This window comes from Argentina silus (assembly GCF_951799395.1).
Source record: "Argentina silus genome assembly, chromosome: X".
NCBI classification, from domain to species: Eukaryota; Metazoa; Chordata; class Actinopteri; order Argentiniformes; family Argentinidae; genus Argentina; species Argentina silus.
Genome location: NC_139653.1, coordinates 24,987,961 through 25,006,384, shown reverse-complemented (window position 1 = coordinate 25,006,384; position 18,424 = coordinate 24,987,961). Strand labels below are relative to the sequence as shown.

At 42.4% G+C, this 18,424-nt stretch overlaps 1 protein-coding gene across 1 annotated transcript in view; it reads right to left on the bottom strand.

The window, feature by feature from the left end:
• Positions 1–1,521: 1,521 nt before the first annotated feature.
• fchsd2 (FCH and double SH3 domains 2) overlaps positions 1,522–18,424 on the bottom strand; it is a 71,944-nt gene continuing 55,041 nt past the window's right edge. The window contains exons 12-22 of the mRNA XM_083696021.1: positions 11,716–11,832; positions 10,586–10,690; positions 9,028–9,117; positions 8,861–8,923; positions 6,761–6,895; positions 6,502–6,585; positions 6,154–6,331; positions 5,681–5,889; positions 4,970–5,147; positions 4,586–4,674; positions 1,522–4,295 (exon numbers count right to left, since the gene is read on the bottom strand). Coding sequence (XP_083552147.1) covers positions 4,212–4,295; positions 4,586–4,674; positions 4,970–5,147; positions 5,681–5,889; positions 6,154–6,331; positions 6,502–6,585; positions 6,761–6,895; positions 8,861–8,923; positions 9,028–9,117; positions 10,586–10,690; positions 11,716–11,832 — 1,332 coding nt within the window. The 3' untranslated portion in view covers positions 1,522–4,211. The remainder of the gene's footprint in view (positions 4,296–4,585; positions 4,675–4,969; positions 5,148–5,680; positions 5,890–6,153; positions 6,332–6,501; positions 6,586–6,760; positions 6,896–8,860; positions 8,924–9,027; positions 9,118–10,585; positions 10,691–11,715; positions 11,833–18,424) is intronic.

Sequence of the window (18,424 nt, the reverse complement as noted above, 5' to 3'; positions counted from 1 at the left end):
AATTATCTTCATAATTACGGAGGGCAATGTATATGTTTGAAAAGTAATTCAAAATTACTATAATTAACATAGTTGTCTCACTAAGTCAGACTCAAAAGATGAGATTCTGAGTTCCGACATTACAATTAACATGACAATTATAGCATTTATCAAATGCTGTATCTAAATCCAAGGGGCATGGGGAAGTGTTTGAGGGTAATGGATGGGAGGGGACCTAACTGAATCATTAATAGGTAGGGGCTAGGGGCTAGGGGGTAGGATGTAAGGTTTGATTTAACAGGCTAATAGTGAATCACCACTAGGTAGGGTCCAGCAGAGCTCTCTCTGCACTCCTGCAGCAGCTGCTGTCTAGTCTGCTGGTCTGGCCAGCACCTAGGATCACTCGCCTCATATGGGTCTATCACCTACAAGGACACACACACACACACACACACACACACACACACACACACACACACACACACACACACACACACGTCTCCCATAGAGGTATAATAATACAGGCAACCTGAACACATAGACCATATTACTGTTATAACAGTTTCTACATCAAACTAATTAATCTTCATGCTGAATATGAATAATGAATGATATAGTACAGATAGAAGTACAGCTTGGAGGTAAACTCACATATGGTATAAGTCACTCTGCACCTGTTCATCAGAACAATAATAAGCCCCTCCCCTATACCCTTCCATGAACATTAAATGGTTCAGTTACAGTAAATAGCCTTTAAAAGGTGGATTTACACATTGTTTTTTTCTCACATTATTGACTCAAACTATTGTTCTGAGAACTTTGTGCTTGGTATATTAGTGAGCTGTAACTGTATTCCTCTGGGAAACGATGATTTTTGCATTTACGTTCAAATGAATGCTTTATCGTGTCAGAGAGAGAACAGAAGGCTGATACATGTGGAGTAAATTCTCACCCTGAAGTCCAGTCTGTGCGTGTGTCTGCAGTGTTCTCTCAGTCTGGGAAATATGCACTCTCTCAGCGCCCTCCGCTCTTGCACAGAGTCTACATAACACACACACACACACACACACACACACACACACACACACACACACACACACACACACACACACACACAATCATGTGTCTATTGCTCTCTTATATCAATAACAGTGACACACAGCGTACAGTGAAACCTACCGTCTGGGTTGGAGCACAGGTAAACTTTAATACAGGAGGACCTGAGAGAGGCTGCTGTAGAGTCTGCCATGGGTGCTTCTCAAATGGACCAGGATGAAAAACAACATTGAGCATAGTGGAGAGTTCTGCCCAAACAGTTCTCTCCTCCCTCCTCCTCCTCCCTCCACCTCCTCCTAGTTCCTGTCAGGAAACTGTGGCCTCTGATGTTTTTCTGGTGGATTGTGACCACACCCCCTCTCAGAGACTGACACACTCACTCTCGCACACACTAATTACATTTACACAATGGAGGATATTATACTATGAAGTTGTTTTTTTAACAGAGAAATGACAAAATAAATACATTTTCCATTTATTTTATTATTTAACATTTGTACACAATAAATACAAACTTTTTTTTTCTTTTCTTTTTTACAGCCAATAATATGCAGAAAGAATTTTGCACCTGTTCTCAATAGTCACCGGGGCAACAGTCTGAAGAGAAGGCCTGTTGTTCAACTACCTTTTTAGCAGCTCTGAAACATCTCCAAATCAAGAAGGAAAATAAATATATAAAAACACTAAAACAAAATAGAACTACAGGGACACAGGACCGTTTTTTAGAGGGAGACTACAGAGTTGTACCTGGCCAGAGAGACTTGAACGGAGGTAATAAAATAGTGTTTGTTTGATTGATTGATGAAGCATGTCACTGTAAACCATAAACTTCAAAACAAGTTTGATAAACATTTTAAAGATCTCAAAGAGATCAAGGAGGGTCTCGGCAGAAGTTGCACTAAGGCCCAGATCTAGGATCAGCTTAACTTTCTCTAATCCTTAACCTTGACCATAAGAGCGACAAAGTGCAAAACTGTCCGTAGAGCAGTGTCTAGAGGCAGTTTCATCCAACTCCATCAAGAAGATGAGAGGGCGTGGGTTAGAGAAGACCAAACAAGCTGGACACATATCTGACCTTCCTTACCTTGTGTAAAAATCACTCTCAAAGTACACACTGACCTCCAAAAAATAAATCCACATTCTTTCCACGTTCATTCGAAAATCCCTTAGGAAAATTATTACATAACAACAAACTTTCTAATTTGTTTTAATAACACCATGCTAGCACCTCACCTTTGAGATAAAATGGCTCTCTGTCTTTAGTAAAGCAGAGTGAGGCAAACTAACAGAGACTTTTCAGTTATACTGAAACAAGGGTGCAGAGGCACACACAGAGCAGGTTGAAGTTGACCCAAACCTCTAGTCCAGGCCTGGATAAGATACAACTAAAGCCCCATTTACATTGTGCATTAACACAATTTACATATCTGATATGTCATCTTTTACTGCACAGTGTAGATGCAACAAGACCTCAAAAATCTGGGGTGTAAATGTGGTCTATATCCCCCAAATGGTTTAGGTCTGGATTGAGGTATGGTAATTTGATCCTAGATCTGTGGTTAAGGGCAGCAGGTTGGAGGTTTGAGGTCAGACAGGTGCAGCCAGAGTGAAAGTAACACTGAACAATGACAAAAGACACAAACAAGAGAACTAAATAAATAAAAGTGCTATACTGCCCTCAGAGTTGTGTTAGAGAGGGCCTGCAGAGGTTCTATTCACCAACAGTTCACAAAAGTGCTATAACACAGGGAGTCTAGTTCAATCTTCTATACTGTATTTTCTTGCAAAGTGGGTTCTGTCCTTCTAGCACCACCCTTATAATTTGAGATGCTTTTCACATTTACTTTTTTAGTTCAAAGTTCAAACTCAATGCACTGACTAAGAGACAAGTAAGTCAGACAATTCACCCTTATGAAGGTTGATGCAGCCTCAGGGTTCTTTCATTTATTTAAATACTGTCTCTCTCTCTCTGCTCAGCCCAAACCATCCCACTTGGTCAACCTCCAAAAGTGATCTGTGATAGAGAGGCAGAGAGATGCCAAGCACTATGGCTGCACCTAGTCCTCAGGCTAGGAGGAGTTCCTGCCATACTGCTAACACCCATCAGTCTTTTTCAGATCTACAAGGTGTGTATTTTCACAAGCTAAATGTACGGGTAGGGTCTGGGTACTATAGACTGGGCATCAGAAAAGAAAACACAACTGTAATGTAAAGCACTTCAGCTAAATTAGGGTGTGTGTGTTTGATAAGAAGTAAACATAAGCCTGAGGAGGTGTTATCAGAGGGGAAAAGTAACTTTTGGGGGAAAAATCACCTCTGACAACTGTTTCACTGTAATAACCTTTACTATCCCCTCTGCACTGTGGGCTCCTTTTCAGGACTAAATATTAGTGATACATACACACGCTGTTCAACAGAGGGAGAAGCAGAGGAGATATATATATATGTGTGTGTGTGTGTGTGTGTATAAGAGTGTGCAAGTGTAGTAAGCAGTGATTTACACACAACAGGCTGTCAGAGAGAAAACAGAGGTAGGGAAAAAGAGAGGGATGGAGGCAGGAGTCAAGAGAGAGGAGAAAGTCAGGGAGGATCCAGCCCCCCCTTTTCTCTCTCTCTCTCTCGCTCTCTCTCGCTCTCTCTCTCTCTCCCCCTCTCCCTCTCTCCATACCCTTATACTGTACAATGCCCTTTAAGGTTGCAATGTGGATAAACTTCTACTACATATCAAATAGATACTCCATTCAGCGGGATAGGTTATATGAATCGTCGCGCATAATTTGGAACATTCCTATGACAACAGTAATGTACTGTACTAATACACATTAAATACGTATGATATTACTATATATGGCAAGAACAGGGGAAAACCCTGCCAAAACCGCAGATAAGCCCCTCCCTTTTATACCCACAACCCGCTCCCATCCATTCCCTCACTCTCATGTCCCCCCCAACATTGTTCCTCCGATTCATCCTGGGCTGGTCAGTCTAACACTGGGGAGGTGAGGAGGGCTTGCTATTCCTTGTTACTAGGGGATAAGAGCTCTCTCCTTCCTTCCATATCTCCTCCCAGTGGAGGGAGGAAGGGAAGAGGAGCAGAATTTCAGGGTTCAGCGGTTTTATTCAGTTCAATTCAGTCAATTCAGACCTCCAGATAGTAGGGTGGCACTGTGTCTGTCTCACACCAGTGTAATCTCGACCTCCTCAGTCTTCTCCACCTGTCTGCGGGGCTGCTGTTTGGGAGGAGGGGGGGCCGCGCGGACCTAGGGGTGCAGGAGGTAAATATCAAAGACAGGCAAGAGTGAAAACACAAATACGGGTCAGACAGATTACATTCCTCTGTCTTCTACATACAACACTGGTGGATGGAGGTTGAGATTAGAGAATGAGGGGATAAAGATGGTACAGAAGCAGGTCAATTTCAACAATGTATAAAAATACAATGTTGTTAGTGTTGTTGAAGTCCTGATTAATCTGAAAGAAAGTTGTTATTTAGGTGGTAATAGGGATGTGATGAGCTTTAACATAAACAAGGTGTTTGGGGGTTACTTACAGGTCTGAGTTTGCTGGGGCCTCCATCAGGGGTGAAGCGCAGTGGCTGGGGAAACCCTGGAGACACTGGACTCACACCACAACTATGATCTGAAGAGGGAGAGAGAGAGAGTGAGAGAAAAGAATGTGAGAAATGACAAGGTAGAAGCTGGTTGGTGAAGGCAAATTCTAAGGCTGACTCTGTCTTGGTTCAGGACACATTCATTTAACTGGCCAATAACAAACGTGAACAGAATGAGAGACGATATCTTTAGCTAACCTTTATTTATCCAGATTAGTCTCATTGAGATACATTTTACATTTTTTAAGAGAGACCTGGTCATAAATGTTTCTTCCAAACTTAAATGACATTAAATAACACAATTCCTCTCTATGTGTGTCTTACTGTGGGTGGGTCCCTTGTGCAAAGTGGGCAGCGGCGGCTTGTGTTCCCCATTGACGGAGGGCGAGCGGGGGAGGGGAGGGGGGTTGGTGGTGTCCGGGCTGGCATAGGGGCTGCATGGGGGCTGGTCATACAGGGGGAGGGGGGGCAGGGAAGAGGGCAGCTTCTGACATGGAGAGAACTGAAGGTGAGACAGAGAGAGAAAGACAGAAGCTTCATTAGGATTAAAGCACAACTAAACAGACTAAACTGGAAAATAGTTTTCCCACTGATCCTTAAAATTCCACTTCCCAGGCAACTTCTCCCTCCCCAACAGACAGGGGAGGTTGGCCTGCAGACCTTTCAGCACAGCACAGAACACAAATACTGATAACAGGTCTTGCTCTCCAGTGATTCAACTCCTCTGTGATCACAGGCCTCTCTTGTTTACATTATCTGAAAGGTCAGTAATAACCACTTAATTACAGGAAGGATACAACCACTCCTGCTCCAATCACACTACCAGACATAACGCACACACACACACACACACACACACACACACACACACACACACACAGGAAATGTTTGTGCATTCAAAATGTTTCATTAGAATTTCCAAGTTTTGAAGTTTTCATGTGTGCACTGTACTGTATGTAAATTGTGAATACAGTAATTGCGTCAGCCTGAGTGAGAGTGAGTGTGTATCCCAGTGTGTGTGTGTGTGTGTCTTACCTGTGTGTCTGCTCCATTCTCTCCATTCTCCGTCAAGTCCTCCACCAGTACAGAGGGGAAGACTCCCACTCGTCCGTTGAACTCTCCCTCCCAGAAACCGTCATCCGTTTGCGTGTCTCTGTTCAGCAGGCGGATGACAGCTCCCTCAGGGAAAGACAACTCCTCATCTGCCTGGCCTTCATAATCATACAACGCCCTAACATAACTCACTACAGGGGTAAGAGAGGGAGAGGAGGGGTGGGGGAAAAGGAGAGAGAAAAACAAGAGACACTGTAAATTAGTAAAAGCTAAGGAATAATGGTACAAATATGTACAATATAGTGTGTGCATGTATAGACTCTCTCTCTCTGTATATATTGCACAGTCTGTGTGTGTATGTGTTGTATGTACTGTAAAGTGTGTGTGTGTGTGTGTGTGTGTTGTCCTTCTCTCTAAAAATGTGTAGTGCAGAGTCTCTGTTTGTGTGTTCTCACTGTTGGCTTCTCCATTGATGCTGCCGGTCTGTATCTCTGGCTCTGTCGAGTTGGAGGAGGTGTGTGAGCGAGCGTCCAAAGCAGCCAGAGATTGGAGCATGCTCAGTAGACTGTTGGAGGTGGGGAACTGAAGGTACTTCTCAGGTACGTAGCCCATCTGCCCTGTCTTTTTACGCGCCTGAAACCAACCAATCACATAGCACAATGTTAGACCCTAATCAGACAGGTTAAATGCTGAAACAATGTAACTGTATGTGTTTTCATGGTTTGCAGCCTGGCTGTTATTCATGTTGATATTATGTGTGTGTGTGTGTGTGTGTGTGTGTGTGTGTGTGTTTGTGTTCTTACCTTGACCCAGTCCTCCATGTCTCCGTCTTCTATGACCTCCAACACCTCCTGCTCATCTATTGTTAGTTCATCAGGCTGAGATGCCTACAGAGAGAGATAGAGTGAATGTGAGAAAGAGAGAGAGAGAGAGAGAGGAGGGGGGGACAGGAGGAGGGAAAAGGCATTTTCACACTTCGCAGTGATGGTCACTATGAGTTTAAGTAAATTAAGCTGGTATTATTCCTGTGTGTGTGTGTGTGTGTGTGTGTGTGTGTGTTACCTTGTATGAATAGAGGACCTTGCAGGTGAGAGGGTAGTTCCTGAGGGTTCCAGAGGGACTAGAGCTGCTGTCATCAAACACCTCCATGTTCTCTTCACACTCCTCACCTTCCTCCCGCTCCAGATCCACCGTACCCTGCACACACACACACACACACACACACACACACACACACACACACACACACACACACACACACACACACACACACACACACAGTCCACACGTCAGAGAGCAAGAACCTCAGGTCCAAATGGTATTTGAGCCTATCACCATGTATAGTTTATATCCCAAAGTATTTAGCTGTCTCCACCTCTCTCTCTGTCCTGTTCATTCTACTTTAAGGGAGTGATAAAGGCTTTTCAAGTGTTTGAAGGGTATTGTGCCCCACCCCCACCTGTTCCTGGGAAACCTCATTGGCTAGGAGAGAGATCAGGTGATCCAGGTGACACCTAGACCTGTGCGACACAGTCAGCAATCTGACCTGGATACAACAATACACTGTGTGTGTGTGTGTGTGTGTGTGTGTGTGTGTTTGTATTTGAGTCATCAGATTTCTGTTAACACAGTAAACTCTACACCTCCACGACAGCAGAAAAATAACAGGTGTAACAAAGACACACACTTAAAAACCATCTGGATCAACAACATGAACAAAATTGAAACCATCTGGATCGATCAACAACATGAGAACAAAAACATATGTAAGTGTAGAGAAACATCCCTTTAAAAACCAGTATAAAATACCACACAATAAAAAACACTGTCAACATATTACACTATATGAAGATTGATTAAAAGACACAAAATGTTTCTGAGGTACACCCAAAGGGTTTATGGCTTATATTAGCCTGTTGTGATAATTACTTAAATAACATAATCTAGACTTCCACTGCTTAGACAATACTGGGCCAAGGGTATAATGCCCTCGTCTAATTTCTCTCACTGTCACTCTACCCATCCTCTCCTTCACCCCCCCCACCCCCCACCCCACAGCCCGCTCTTCAGCTTTCCATTTTACTGATCACACTCTTTCCCTCCCCCCTTCTCTCTCTCGTATCTCTCTCCCTCTTCACACCCTCTCTTCTCTCCCCCTCTATGTGTGGTGGTAGCTGCAGTGTCATGTGAGCAGAATGTTAAGTGATGCTAAAGGAGCAGACTATGCTTACCTCTGAATTCCGCTGACACACACACATATGAACACGTGAACACACGCACACACATATGAACACGTGAACACACGCACACACATATGAACACGTGAACACACGCACACACATATGAACACGTGAACACACGCACACACATATGAACACGTGAACACACGCACACACATATGAACACGTGAACACACGCACACACATATGAACACGTGAACACACGCACACACATATGAACACGTAAACACACGCACACACATATGAACACGTGAACACACGCACACACATATGAACACGTGAACACACGCACACACATATGAACACGTGAACACACACACACACACACACACATATGAACACGTGAACACACACACACACACACACATATGAACACGTGAACACGCACACACACATATGAACACGTGAACACACGCACACACATAGTGGTGGAGGGAAGCGGGTGAGCTTGAGAATGCTTGCCTCCAAATCAAACCCTATCCTCTCCTCCATGTGCTTTAGTTTCTGTTTAGTTTTAAGTCCTGTTTGTTCGGTTTTTTTTTGGGGGTGATCCATATCTATTTTGTTTTTATATTATTTAGTTTTAGTTTTAGTTTCAGCAGGAGAATTTATGTTTCAATTAAAGTGCTATAAGAATAGAGTAGGCCTACCGTTGCCTTTAACAGAAAGAGAGAGAGAGTGAGTGGAAACATCAACAGCAAATGGACTCATGACAATCACATCACATTTCATACATCTGTTATATTCTACTAAACTAAAATGCATTTATTTCTTCTTTTATTTTAAAAGAAGAGAGAAGAGTCCGTCAGCATCCTAGCAACATCTTTACTTTGGTAAGTAACAAAATATTAAAGCTAATCACAAAAAGCCACTCGCTTTTTATCATCTTTTGAGTATTGACAACCCCGCAAAAGAGTCTCACCGAGAGTGAAGGATCATGGGTAGTGTAGTTTGCCCAGCGTTCATTCTCCAATTCCTCCATCACCTGGTTAATGCAGAGAGAGAGGGTTTGCACACGCTCATGCACACACACACACACACACACGCATGCACACGTACACACACACACACACACACACACACACACACCTGATTCATTGCGCTCTTCAGCCAGGTATCCACAGCAACCCCCACCTGTCTCAGCAAGTCCAACCGAGCCTCAGCTTTTAGCTTCACTGTCTGCAGAGAGAGCGAGAGAAGCGTTACACACGCATGTACACACAGGTTACACACACACAAACACACTTCCAGGCTGACACACAAAACACACACCTACATTAACTTCATCGTCAACAGATAGAGAGTGAGAGAGAGAGGAAGAGAAAGAAAGAGAGAGAGAAAGGGAAATGCAGGATTCTCCCCAGGATATTTGAACAAGGTGGCGCAGGATTGAATTATCAAAACCGACTTATGTTTATTCATGTCAAAAAGTCCTAAAAATACAGCTAAAACACTAAATTAACTGAGGAACATAATAATACTTTAGTTTTGTACTTTTTGATGTCACTGGCGATCAAAGATAAATATCAGTTTCTCTGAAATGTTTACATCGTCATGGAACCAAGTTGACAAGGTGGAGCAACCCATTAGTATGGTCCCATCAAATATTAAACACCACTCAGGAGCAAATAGTGGGGGTTTAGGGGTAGGGGAGGGGTGACAACTCATTTAAAAAAACTCTATGCAGTGTATACAATCTTTTTTTCTAGGGGGTACATTTTTCCCCTGCCTTGCCTTTTCTTAAGAGAACTGAAACAATAAAGTAATTGATTTAGGGGTGGCCTGGCAAACCCCTGTCCCTGGAGGCTTTGTTCCATCACAGCACCAACTCACCTGATGCAGTAAATGATGCATGGTCGACCATGCATCCTTTCTTTGGTAAGTTCAGTGAATTGGGGGTCATGCAAGGCTCCTGGTTAGTGTGCTGTAAAATATTTCTTTATTCTTTATTGCATTGTAGAATGCCATTTTGCTTCTATTAGCTACAACAGTAGGCCTTTGTCATTGCCTCTTTAAAAATGGTTTGTTTATATCCCAGTGTAAGTGTCAAAAGCTGGTAACCTACAGCTATTACACTTTTGCAGACTAAAGTTGACCTATTAGCTAACATTAAATGCTTCTATTTGATTTCAAGTTAAAAAGTGAACTCTACAATTCAATTGATAATTGAGCTCTTTCTGCCTAAGATAATTGAGCCCTCTGATTTCGATAATGTGCAAGTTGTGCCACACATGTGTTCTTAAAGTGCTTGAAAGAACGGGCAATCAAATTGTTCATAGTGTGTAAGGAAACTTTGGCGAGTAGACTAGTCCTAAATGCGGTGACTACACTGTAGCGCATGAGCACCAGCAAAATTCTCATGAAATTGAATGCCAAGTTGCACTGAAAGAGCAGATATGCAACACATAGAGACATATATATATATATATATATATATATATATACATAGAGACCATCAGAGTGTGCTGCGAGGACAGATATGGAGAGAGGAGGAGAAAGATAAGAGGGAGAGGAGAGAGGAATAGTGAGGAAGAGGATGATAAATGAAGGAGAAAGAGATATCGGAAAGAGAAAAGGAGGGAGAGAGATATAGAAAAAGGTAGAAACACACACACACACACACACACACACACACACACACACACACCTCAGCCTTGCGTATGTTCTCTTTGGTCTCCTCTATTTTCAGATCCAGCTCGGCCCGACCCTGCTCTGAGGGAGGAACTCCATGTGTCTCACACTCCTCCAGGGCCTATAGTTGACACAAAATCATGGAGTTACTGTAACTATTTTTTATATGATATCACAGTTGTAATTTATTAAAATACATCACTTTCACAGTTTGCAAAGCCATACAATTATATATATATATTTGGATACCCTTGGTATACAGTATGTGTGTTTAGAGTGATAATGTGTGCTTGTAAAAATGTTGTTGGCAGTATGCTATCTTTTATACATATTTTTTTTAAATGTATTTTTATATATTTTTTATACATTTAATTCAAATCAGTGCCTCCCAGTAACATCCAGGAAGCTGAGATTCAACATAGGGGCATCCCTAAAAATTCACAATAGATTGTGTGAAAGGACTGTTTGCTAGCCAAATCGCAGCCCACAACCAGGCATTGGTTCTCTCTATGCTGCAGGTAATGGTTCTCTTTGGGAGAATAATATAATAATAATAATAATAATAATATATGCCTTTTAGCTGATGCTTTTATCCAAAGCGACTTACATTGCAGTGAGTGCATACATTTCAGTATATATAGTCCCAGCAGGAATGAAACCCACAACCTAAGCGTTGTTAGCGCCATGCTCTACCAACTGAACCACAGAGGACCACGGCAGTGGTTCTCTATTGGGGGACCCTTGGCCCCTTTTTTCACAAATTAAATGGTTAAATGTACACCTGCATTCATTGGGAAAGTATGCTCAGCACGTACATACTGTAGTTCAATCATGTTTCTGGCCTCAACCATTCTGAAGATGTGACTCAAAGCATGTCAAAGTGAGGCGTAGGATTCAAAAGCGGCCTACTTAGTAGCCAGCATGATCAGTGAAGTGCATGTAAACAAAACCTTCAGAAGTGCAGGTAATCTAACCTGCTTTAAAGCAGATTTTTTAAACCTGCAGATGTGAAGGTAAAGCAGACCACTTTAGACACTGTGTATGGGGTTCACAGGCCTCTGTGTGTGTGTGTGTGTGTGTGTGTGTGTGTGTGTGTGTGCGCGTACGTACGTATGTTTGTTCATACGTGTGTGTGTGTAGACTCACTCTCTGGTAGTGTATAATGTTCTTGTGTTCTCTGGCGACTCGGGTTGCCCACTTCCGGGCCTCCTTGTTCAGACTGTGCTCCTCTGTGGTCCCTGTCTCTGACTCCAACTGTCGACTCTATAACACACACACATATAGTATACATACCACTGTTAACAGTGCTAACAGACAACAGTGATGCTATGAATAACAAGTGCCAGTAGGCAGGATTGCAGAAAACTGTCCCCTCGGTGCAATACGCTCCTAATTCAAAACAAAAACAAGACCCCTCCTTCCCTGCTCTCTCCTCGTCTTTTGCACTTGTGCCAAATCTTCCACATCAGCGTAGCTTAGGTACTCACCAAGGAACGCTTGCTGCGTTATTGTGGATATTTGTACTGCGTGAATATTATCTACAAAAGTAGTCAAGCCACTTTTCTTGTGAATGGTATTTTGATGTGAGAGATGTTCTAAGGTGATGATCTTCACTGCTGAATTGCCACATACAGTATATCAAGTTCATTTGGCAATATTTCAATGATTAAAAGTACTGCCACTTTAATAAAGTAGAGGAGAGACAGAGAGGGAGAGCCAACAAGGTGAACCTTTGCTGTGTTGCTTTTTCTTTTTGTAATGTGTTTTAAATGGTATAAGTGAATGCCAACCAAAATTCCCTTAGATTACTTGACCCTCCTGTGTATGTGTGTGTGTGTATGTGTGTGTGTGTGTGTGTACTGTGAACTGTCTTGCACATCTTTGGACTTGCATCAGCAAGTCCAACTCTTGATATTCCAATTACTTTTTTCACTTATTAGTGGGCTTGTGTAACAAATGCTTATTGCATCTTTACATAAAGTAAAGTAAAGTAAAATTATATGATTATTAATGGTTTTTAGTTTTTTTCCATGATTCATAATGAATTTTCAGCCAATGTTCCTTTGAATTATATCCATAATGAATGTCTATGTTCCCTGAGTAATTTCTAACCCACCTTGTTGTTTTGTAACCTGTATTTTGATTAATAACGGTTAGTTATGATGCTAGCCTAGTCTGTTAGCTAGCCAGCTAAAACAGAATTTTCTATGTATGTTCTGTTATATGAATTCACCTGTTGTGGGCTATGTATGTATTTTATTATTGAATTGGACATTAATAGACCGGGCTTGTATCCCCCAGAGTCCAGGCTTGTATCCCCAGATCCTGATGATAATAAATCTGCCAGATACACCAGAGACGTTGTGTGCCTGCCTTGTCTCTTCGTGGTCAACTGTATACAGTCTTCTACCATCTCTTTCACAGAGCACAAAGACTGCATTACTACTACTACCACCATCGTTACCACCACCCACCACTATACGATTGATGACATTTTGGACACTTAGAAAAGAAACTAAAGATACATTTGTTACACTTGCTTCAACTTTAAAACGTGCATAGAGATCTGACTTGAGTTGGATTTTTTAAACTCATTATACTTTTGAAACTATTCAAACTTGAAAGTGTACATGGAGGTCTATGGAAACCAAAATATGACACTGCTCTTACACCTTCAAGCTATTCACACCAATGCTGTAAAATGGGCAACTTCAAATGATCAATCCTGTAAAAATAATATAAAATGATACTGTTATACTTTTTAAACTCTTTGTAACTCCAAAAACTCATTCCAGTTTTAAGTCAAACAAAATGTGACTTAAAACTGGTACTTAGCAACTTACAGGAAGTTGATGGCGGCCATTACATTGCCTAGCAACTAGTTTTAGATTAACAAGTAAATTGAATTATGCAAATGTTGTTATAATAACACTTGTAAATTCAAAACCTCATGTTGCCTATAGTCCTACAACTGCTTTTTAGCTGATAAAACAGCCATTTAGAAGATAGCTAATATCATTAGTGCTAGGGGAAAAATTGCTAGCTAGGTATCTTGTTGGCTAGCAAGTTCCTTATGTCTCTAGCTAGCTAGCTCTGTCTTTTACTTTTGTGACACACATTGTTTTTAAATTATTTTATGGGTTTTTGGGGGGTCGCAGGTACAATAGTAAACAAACAAGAAAAAGCTTACTATGAAGTTAAATAAAGAGTACTACATATACATACACTCACTGAACACTTTATTAGGAACACTATACTAATACTGGGTAGGACCTCCCTTTGCTCTCAAAATAGCCTAAATTCTTCATGGCATTGATTCCACAAGATGTTGGAAACAATCCTTTGAGATTCTGGTCCATGATGACATGATTGCATCATGCAATTCCTGCAGATTTTTCAGGTGCACTTTCAAGCTGTGAATCTCCCGTTACACAACATCCCAAAGGTGTTCTATTGGATTCAGATCCGGTGACTGGGAAGGCCACTGAAGAACACTGAACTCATTGTCATGTTCATGAAACTGTAATGACTGTAGACCAAGAGAGCGGACTCAATTGCATGACTCTGGACACAATCTAATCCTTTAATTCCCGAAAAAGGGTTCGGTACACAGGTAAACAATTCGTAGAGAAGCAGATATCCAAAAAGGGGTAGGCAAGGCAGGGTATGGTGCATGGGTAGTCAGATCAACAGGAGGCGGATAATCCAACAGGGAAAAGGCAAAGGGCAAACTTGGAAAAACGAACAAAGATCAAAAACCTCAGCATCGCTGTACCATAGTGGGGAACACTATAAAGATCCGGAAAGTTGGAATCCAATGAAACCAGGAGGCATGGGGAGACAGAAGAACTAGGAGGTGCTGGAGGATACGGACACACCGGAGATACAGAGACCAGCGGTCAAGGAGACACCAAAGCAGGAACAGGCGGAAGGCAGGTGAGTGAGCATCCCTCGCCCCAACCTGGAACCTCTCCAGTGGACCAGTTTATGTGGGGGTTATGCTTAGAGAGCCAAGAATAACCCAGGATGAGAGGATGTAAAGGGGAATTGAAAAGATGGAAGTCCAGGAATTCAGTGTGGTTATTAGCGATGATTAGTTCAATGGGTTGAGTACGGTGAGTGACTCTGTACAACAGGCGACCATCTAAAGCTTTGGCTTCTAGTGGATGGGACAGAGGAACAACGAGTCCAAGTCTTTTGGCTAACCGCCAATCCATAAAACTCCCATCAGCTCCAGAGTCCACAAGCACAGGGTGATTGAGAGTCTGAGATGGAGCAATTAACCGTGCAGGAGTGAGAATTCGAGAGGGACCAGCAGAAGAAATGGTTCCGCTCATCAGCGCCCTCTTCTTCACTGATGAGCCTGGTCTTACAGGACACACAGACATGAAATGACCCATCTGAGCACAGTGGACGCACCTGCCCTCCCGTATCGGCGCTCCTCAGGAGAAAACCTGGCCTTCCCTAGCTGCATGGACTCCTTCGATGCAGCAGGGGGCGTAGAAGAGTAGGCCGTCGGCAGGATCCGTTGAGGAAGACACCACAACGAAGAGTGATCAACCATGGACTGGCCTCTCAGGCCGGGCGGACAGACCGCAGCCCTGGATCTCTCCCTCTCTCTCTCCTGGAGACGACTATCGATTCTTATTGCTAGAGAAAAAAAAGAATCCAGGTCGGAGGGCAGCTTGAGAGGAGCCAACTGGTCCTTGATGGAGTCGGAAAGCCCTTGGAGAAACGCGTCAAACTGCGCGGATGAATTCCAGCTGCTGTCAGCTGCCAGTGTGCGAAACTTGATAATGTAGTTAGAAACACAGGCCCATGAGCGCCCTTGCTGCCTCTCGACCGGGGGTTGTATGATCGAAGATTTTGGGTAAAGATTTAGTGAAAACCTCCTGGGAATGGCAGACTGACGAATCCCTAGCCCACTCAGTCGTGGCCCAGGCCTCCACTCTGCCGGTGAGGTGGTTGATGATGTACGCCATCTTGGCTCGTTCCGTCTGAAATGACGCCGCCTGTAGCTCGAAATGTAATTCACACTGGACCAGGAATGTCCAACAGTTACCGGAATCCCCGGAGAACTGCTTGGGTCTAGAGAGGTGAGGAGCTGGTGCCGGTGGCGTGAGCAGGGAAGCAGAAGTGGGATCACGGGTCGGAACTGGCGCCGGGACGGGAGGAGAAGGGACGAGTCTCGAGGACCGCCGCCAGCTGCTGGATCTGGTCAGCCAGCTGGCAAACCTGGCCGCTGATGGAAGTCTGCAAGCCCTCATGTCGCTCTGACAGCCCACTCACCCCCAGGCAGATTTGAGATGTTCGTCATGGCAGAGAATTCGTTTCTCCTGGGTCTGAAGCGTGCACCGAGTCAGAGTCGGCTGAGTCCATTGTTGGCCAATTCGTACTGTAATGACTGTAGATCAAGGCAGAGGACTCAATCGCATGACTTGGGACAAAAGCTAATCCAAAAGAATAATCCTTTAATTCGGTACACAGGTAGACAATTCGTAGAGAGGCAGATATCCAAAAAGGGCAAGGCAAAGTATGGTACATACTAGTAGTCAGACAAAGAGGAGGCGGATAATGCAACAAGGAAATGGCAAAAGGCAAACTCGGAAAATCTAACAAAGATCAAAAACCAGGAAGACAAGAAATCACTATGAAAATCGCTGGGACGTTTTGACACTAAGGCACAAAGACAAACTGGCAACGAGACAGGGGAAATACACAGGGAATGATGATGAGGAACAGGTGAATCCAATCAGGGCGGGGTATACGATCACACAGGCGGGAAACACACAAGGGCAGGTGGTGAAGTGTCTGGAACGAGAGATAAGGTGAGAGACAGAAAAATAAACGGGGAACAATAAATTAATAACATGAAACACAGACAAACAAACTAACGAACAAGACAAGACGTAACAGAAACCAGTTTGAGAAGACTTTTACTTTGTGACATGGTGCATTATCATGCTGGAAGTAGCCATTAGAAAATGGATAAATTGTGGCCATGAAGGGATGCACATTGTCAGCAACAATACTCTGAGGCTGTGGCATTCAAGCGATGATTGATTGGTATTAATGGGCCCAAAGTGTGCCAAGAAAACATTCCCAACACCATTACACCACCTCCACCATGAATAGCTGTACAGGTGTTCCTAATAAAGTGCCCAGTGAGTGTATATATACTGTATACACACACACACACACACACACACACACACACACACACACACACACACACACACACACACACACACAGATAGATATATAACTAAATACACATTGTTGTGGTACACAAAATGGTAGTCATATTTTACTTGCTGACTGCCACTGCCAAAGATCAAAATAAAATTACAATAAGAAGTAATTTAGAACAGAAAAAGCCCTGAAGTAGGGGGACTATGTATAAAAAGTGTTGTCATTTCTAAATGGTGAAACCAATATTACACAAATACCTTCAAATAATAGCTGACAGTCTTTACTTTAACCTCATAGTACTTATAAGTACTTATAAAAATAACTTATTTTTCTGCTACTGCTCCTACACCAATCCAACTTTACAGCATACATGTCTAATGCGAGTTGCTTGTATTCCAACTGAGAGCCCCATTGTTACTGCAACTGCAATCAGACTTTCAGAACTCTTGAAAAAAGCTCAGTTGTAAAAATGCAAATTGAAAAAATAAAAACACAATGAATGGGGCTTTACGGAACAGCAATTTCTTGAAAATTCTGCCTTCAGTTACCATGTTCAACCATTTGGGACCACTGTTGAGACTTCTATCTGAACTATCTATCTTTGTTTGTTTGTATGAGCTGTTTGAGTCGACAAGACAGCAGTCAGCAGACTCAAGCAGACTTACAGTTTTGGTACAGAAGTTTTTATTATTTATGTAAATTTATTTATTATTATTATTATTATTATGTATTTTATTTTACCTTTCCACTGGTTGGCATGTTAGATATGTATTTTAGGTTTTAGATATTGACATTGTTGTTTTGTGTTAACCAGTGGATACATAAATTGAGGTGAGAGAGATGTCGGCCATGTTTTTTGTTTTGAAAAGCCAGTGGGTTGCGCAAAACCCTTAACCGCCTGGCACCCCTTTCTCAGCTGTGTGATTGTCAGAGATTAATGCATGGCTTGGAGTGAAGTATTAGCCAATCAGATCACAAAACTAATTTTATAAAACGTAATAATTATATGCTGCTTGATAATAAGTGTATGTGGAAAATATTAGTTATTAAACCATAGATTAGCACTTAATTATGCCATGGTAAAGCACATGGTTACGGTTATTGAAAGCAAACTGGTTACAGCACAGTTGTTATAGTTTAATCGCAGTAATATAACCAAGGACATACAGCACATTTATAGACTGTAGATAGATGTAAATATATACTGTACACAGCCAGGTCACAATGGTAAGCAACCATTATTGGTTATGGTTCAACAGGCATGTTTATGGTCATGGTTATAGTTGTAGAACAAACAGTATGTTAATAGATATACAGTCATGATGGTTAGCAGCAACCATTTGTGGTCATGGTTCAATAGCTATGCTCATGGTTATAGTTACAGTAAATTGTCTGTGTATTGGTGTACAGCAGGCGTCAAGTAGTAAAACCACCAGTGGTTAAACAGCAGCAGCCATGCATGTGGTCATGGAAGCAGTTCAGCAGCCACTGTCCTTGGGTTGTGATTAGGATTGTTGATTAAAACATTAATCTTTTGATTAATCAGATGTGGAAATGTGAAAAAAAATGTGGAAATTTGCTATTTAGGTGGTCAGACATTTTTTACACATTTCTAGACAAGAAACCCAAAGTGGGGCCATAACAATGAGTGGGGGAGTAATAG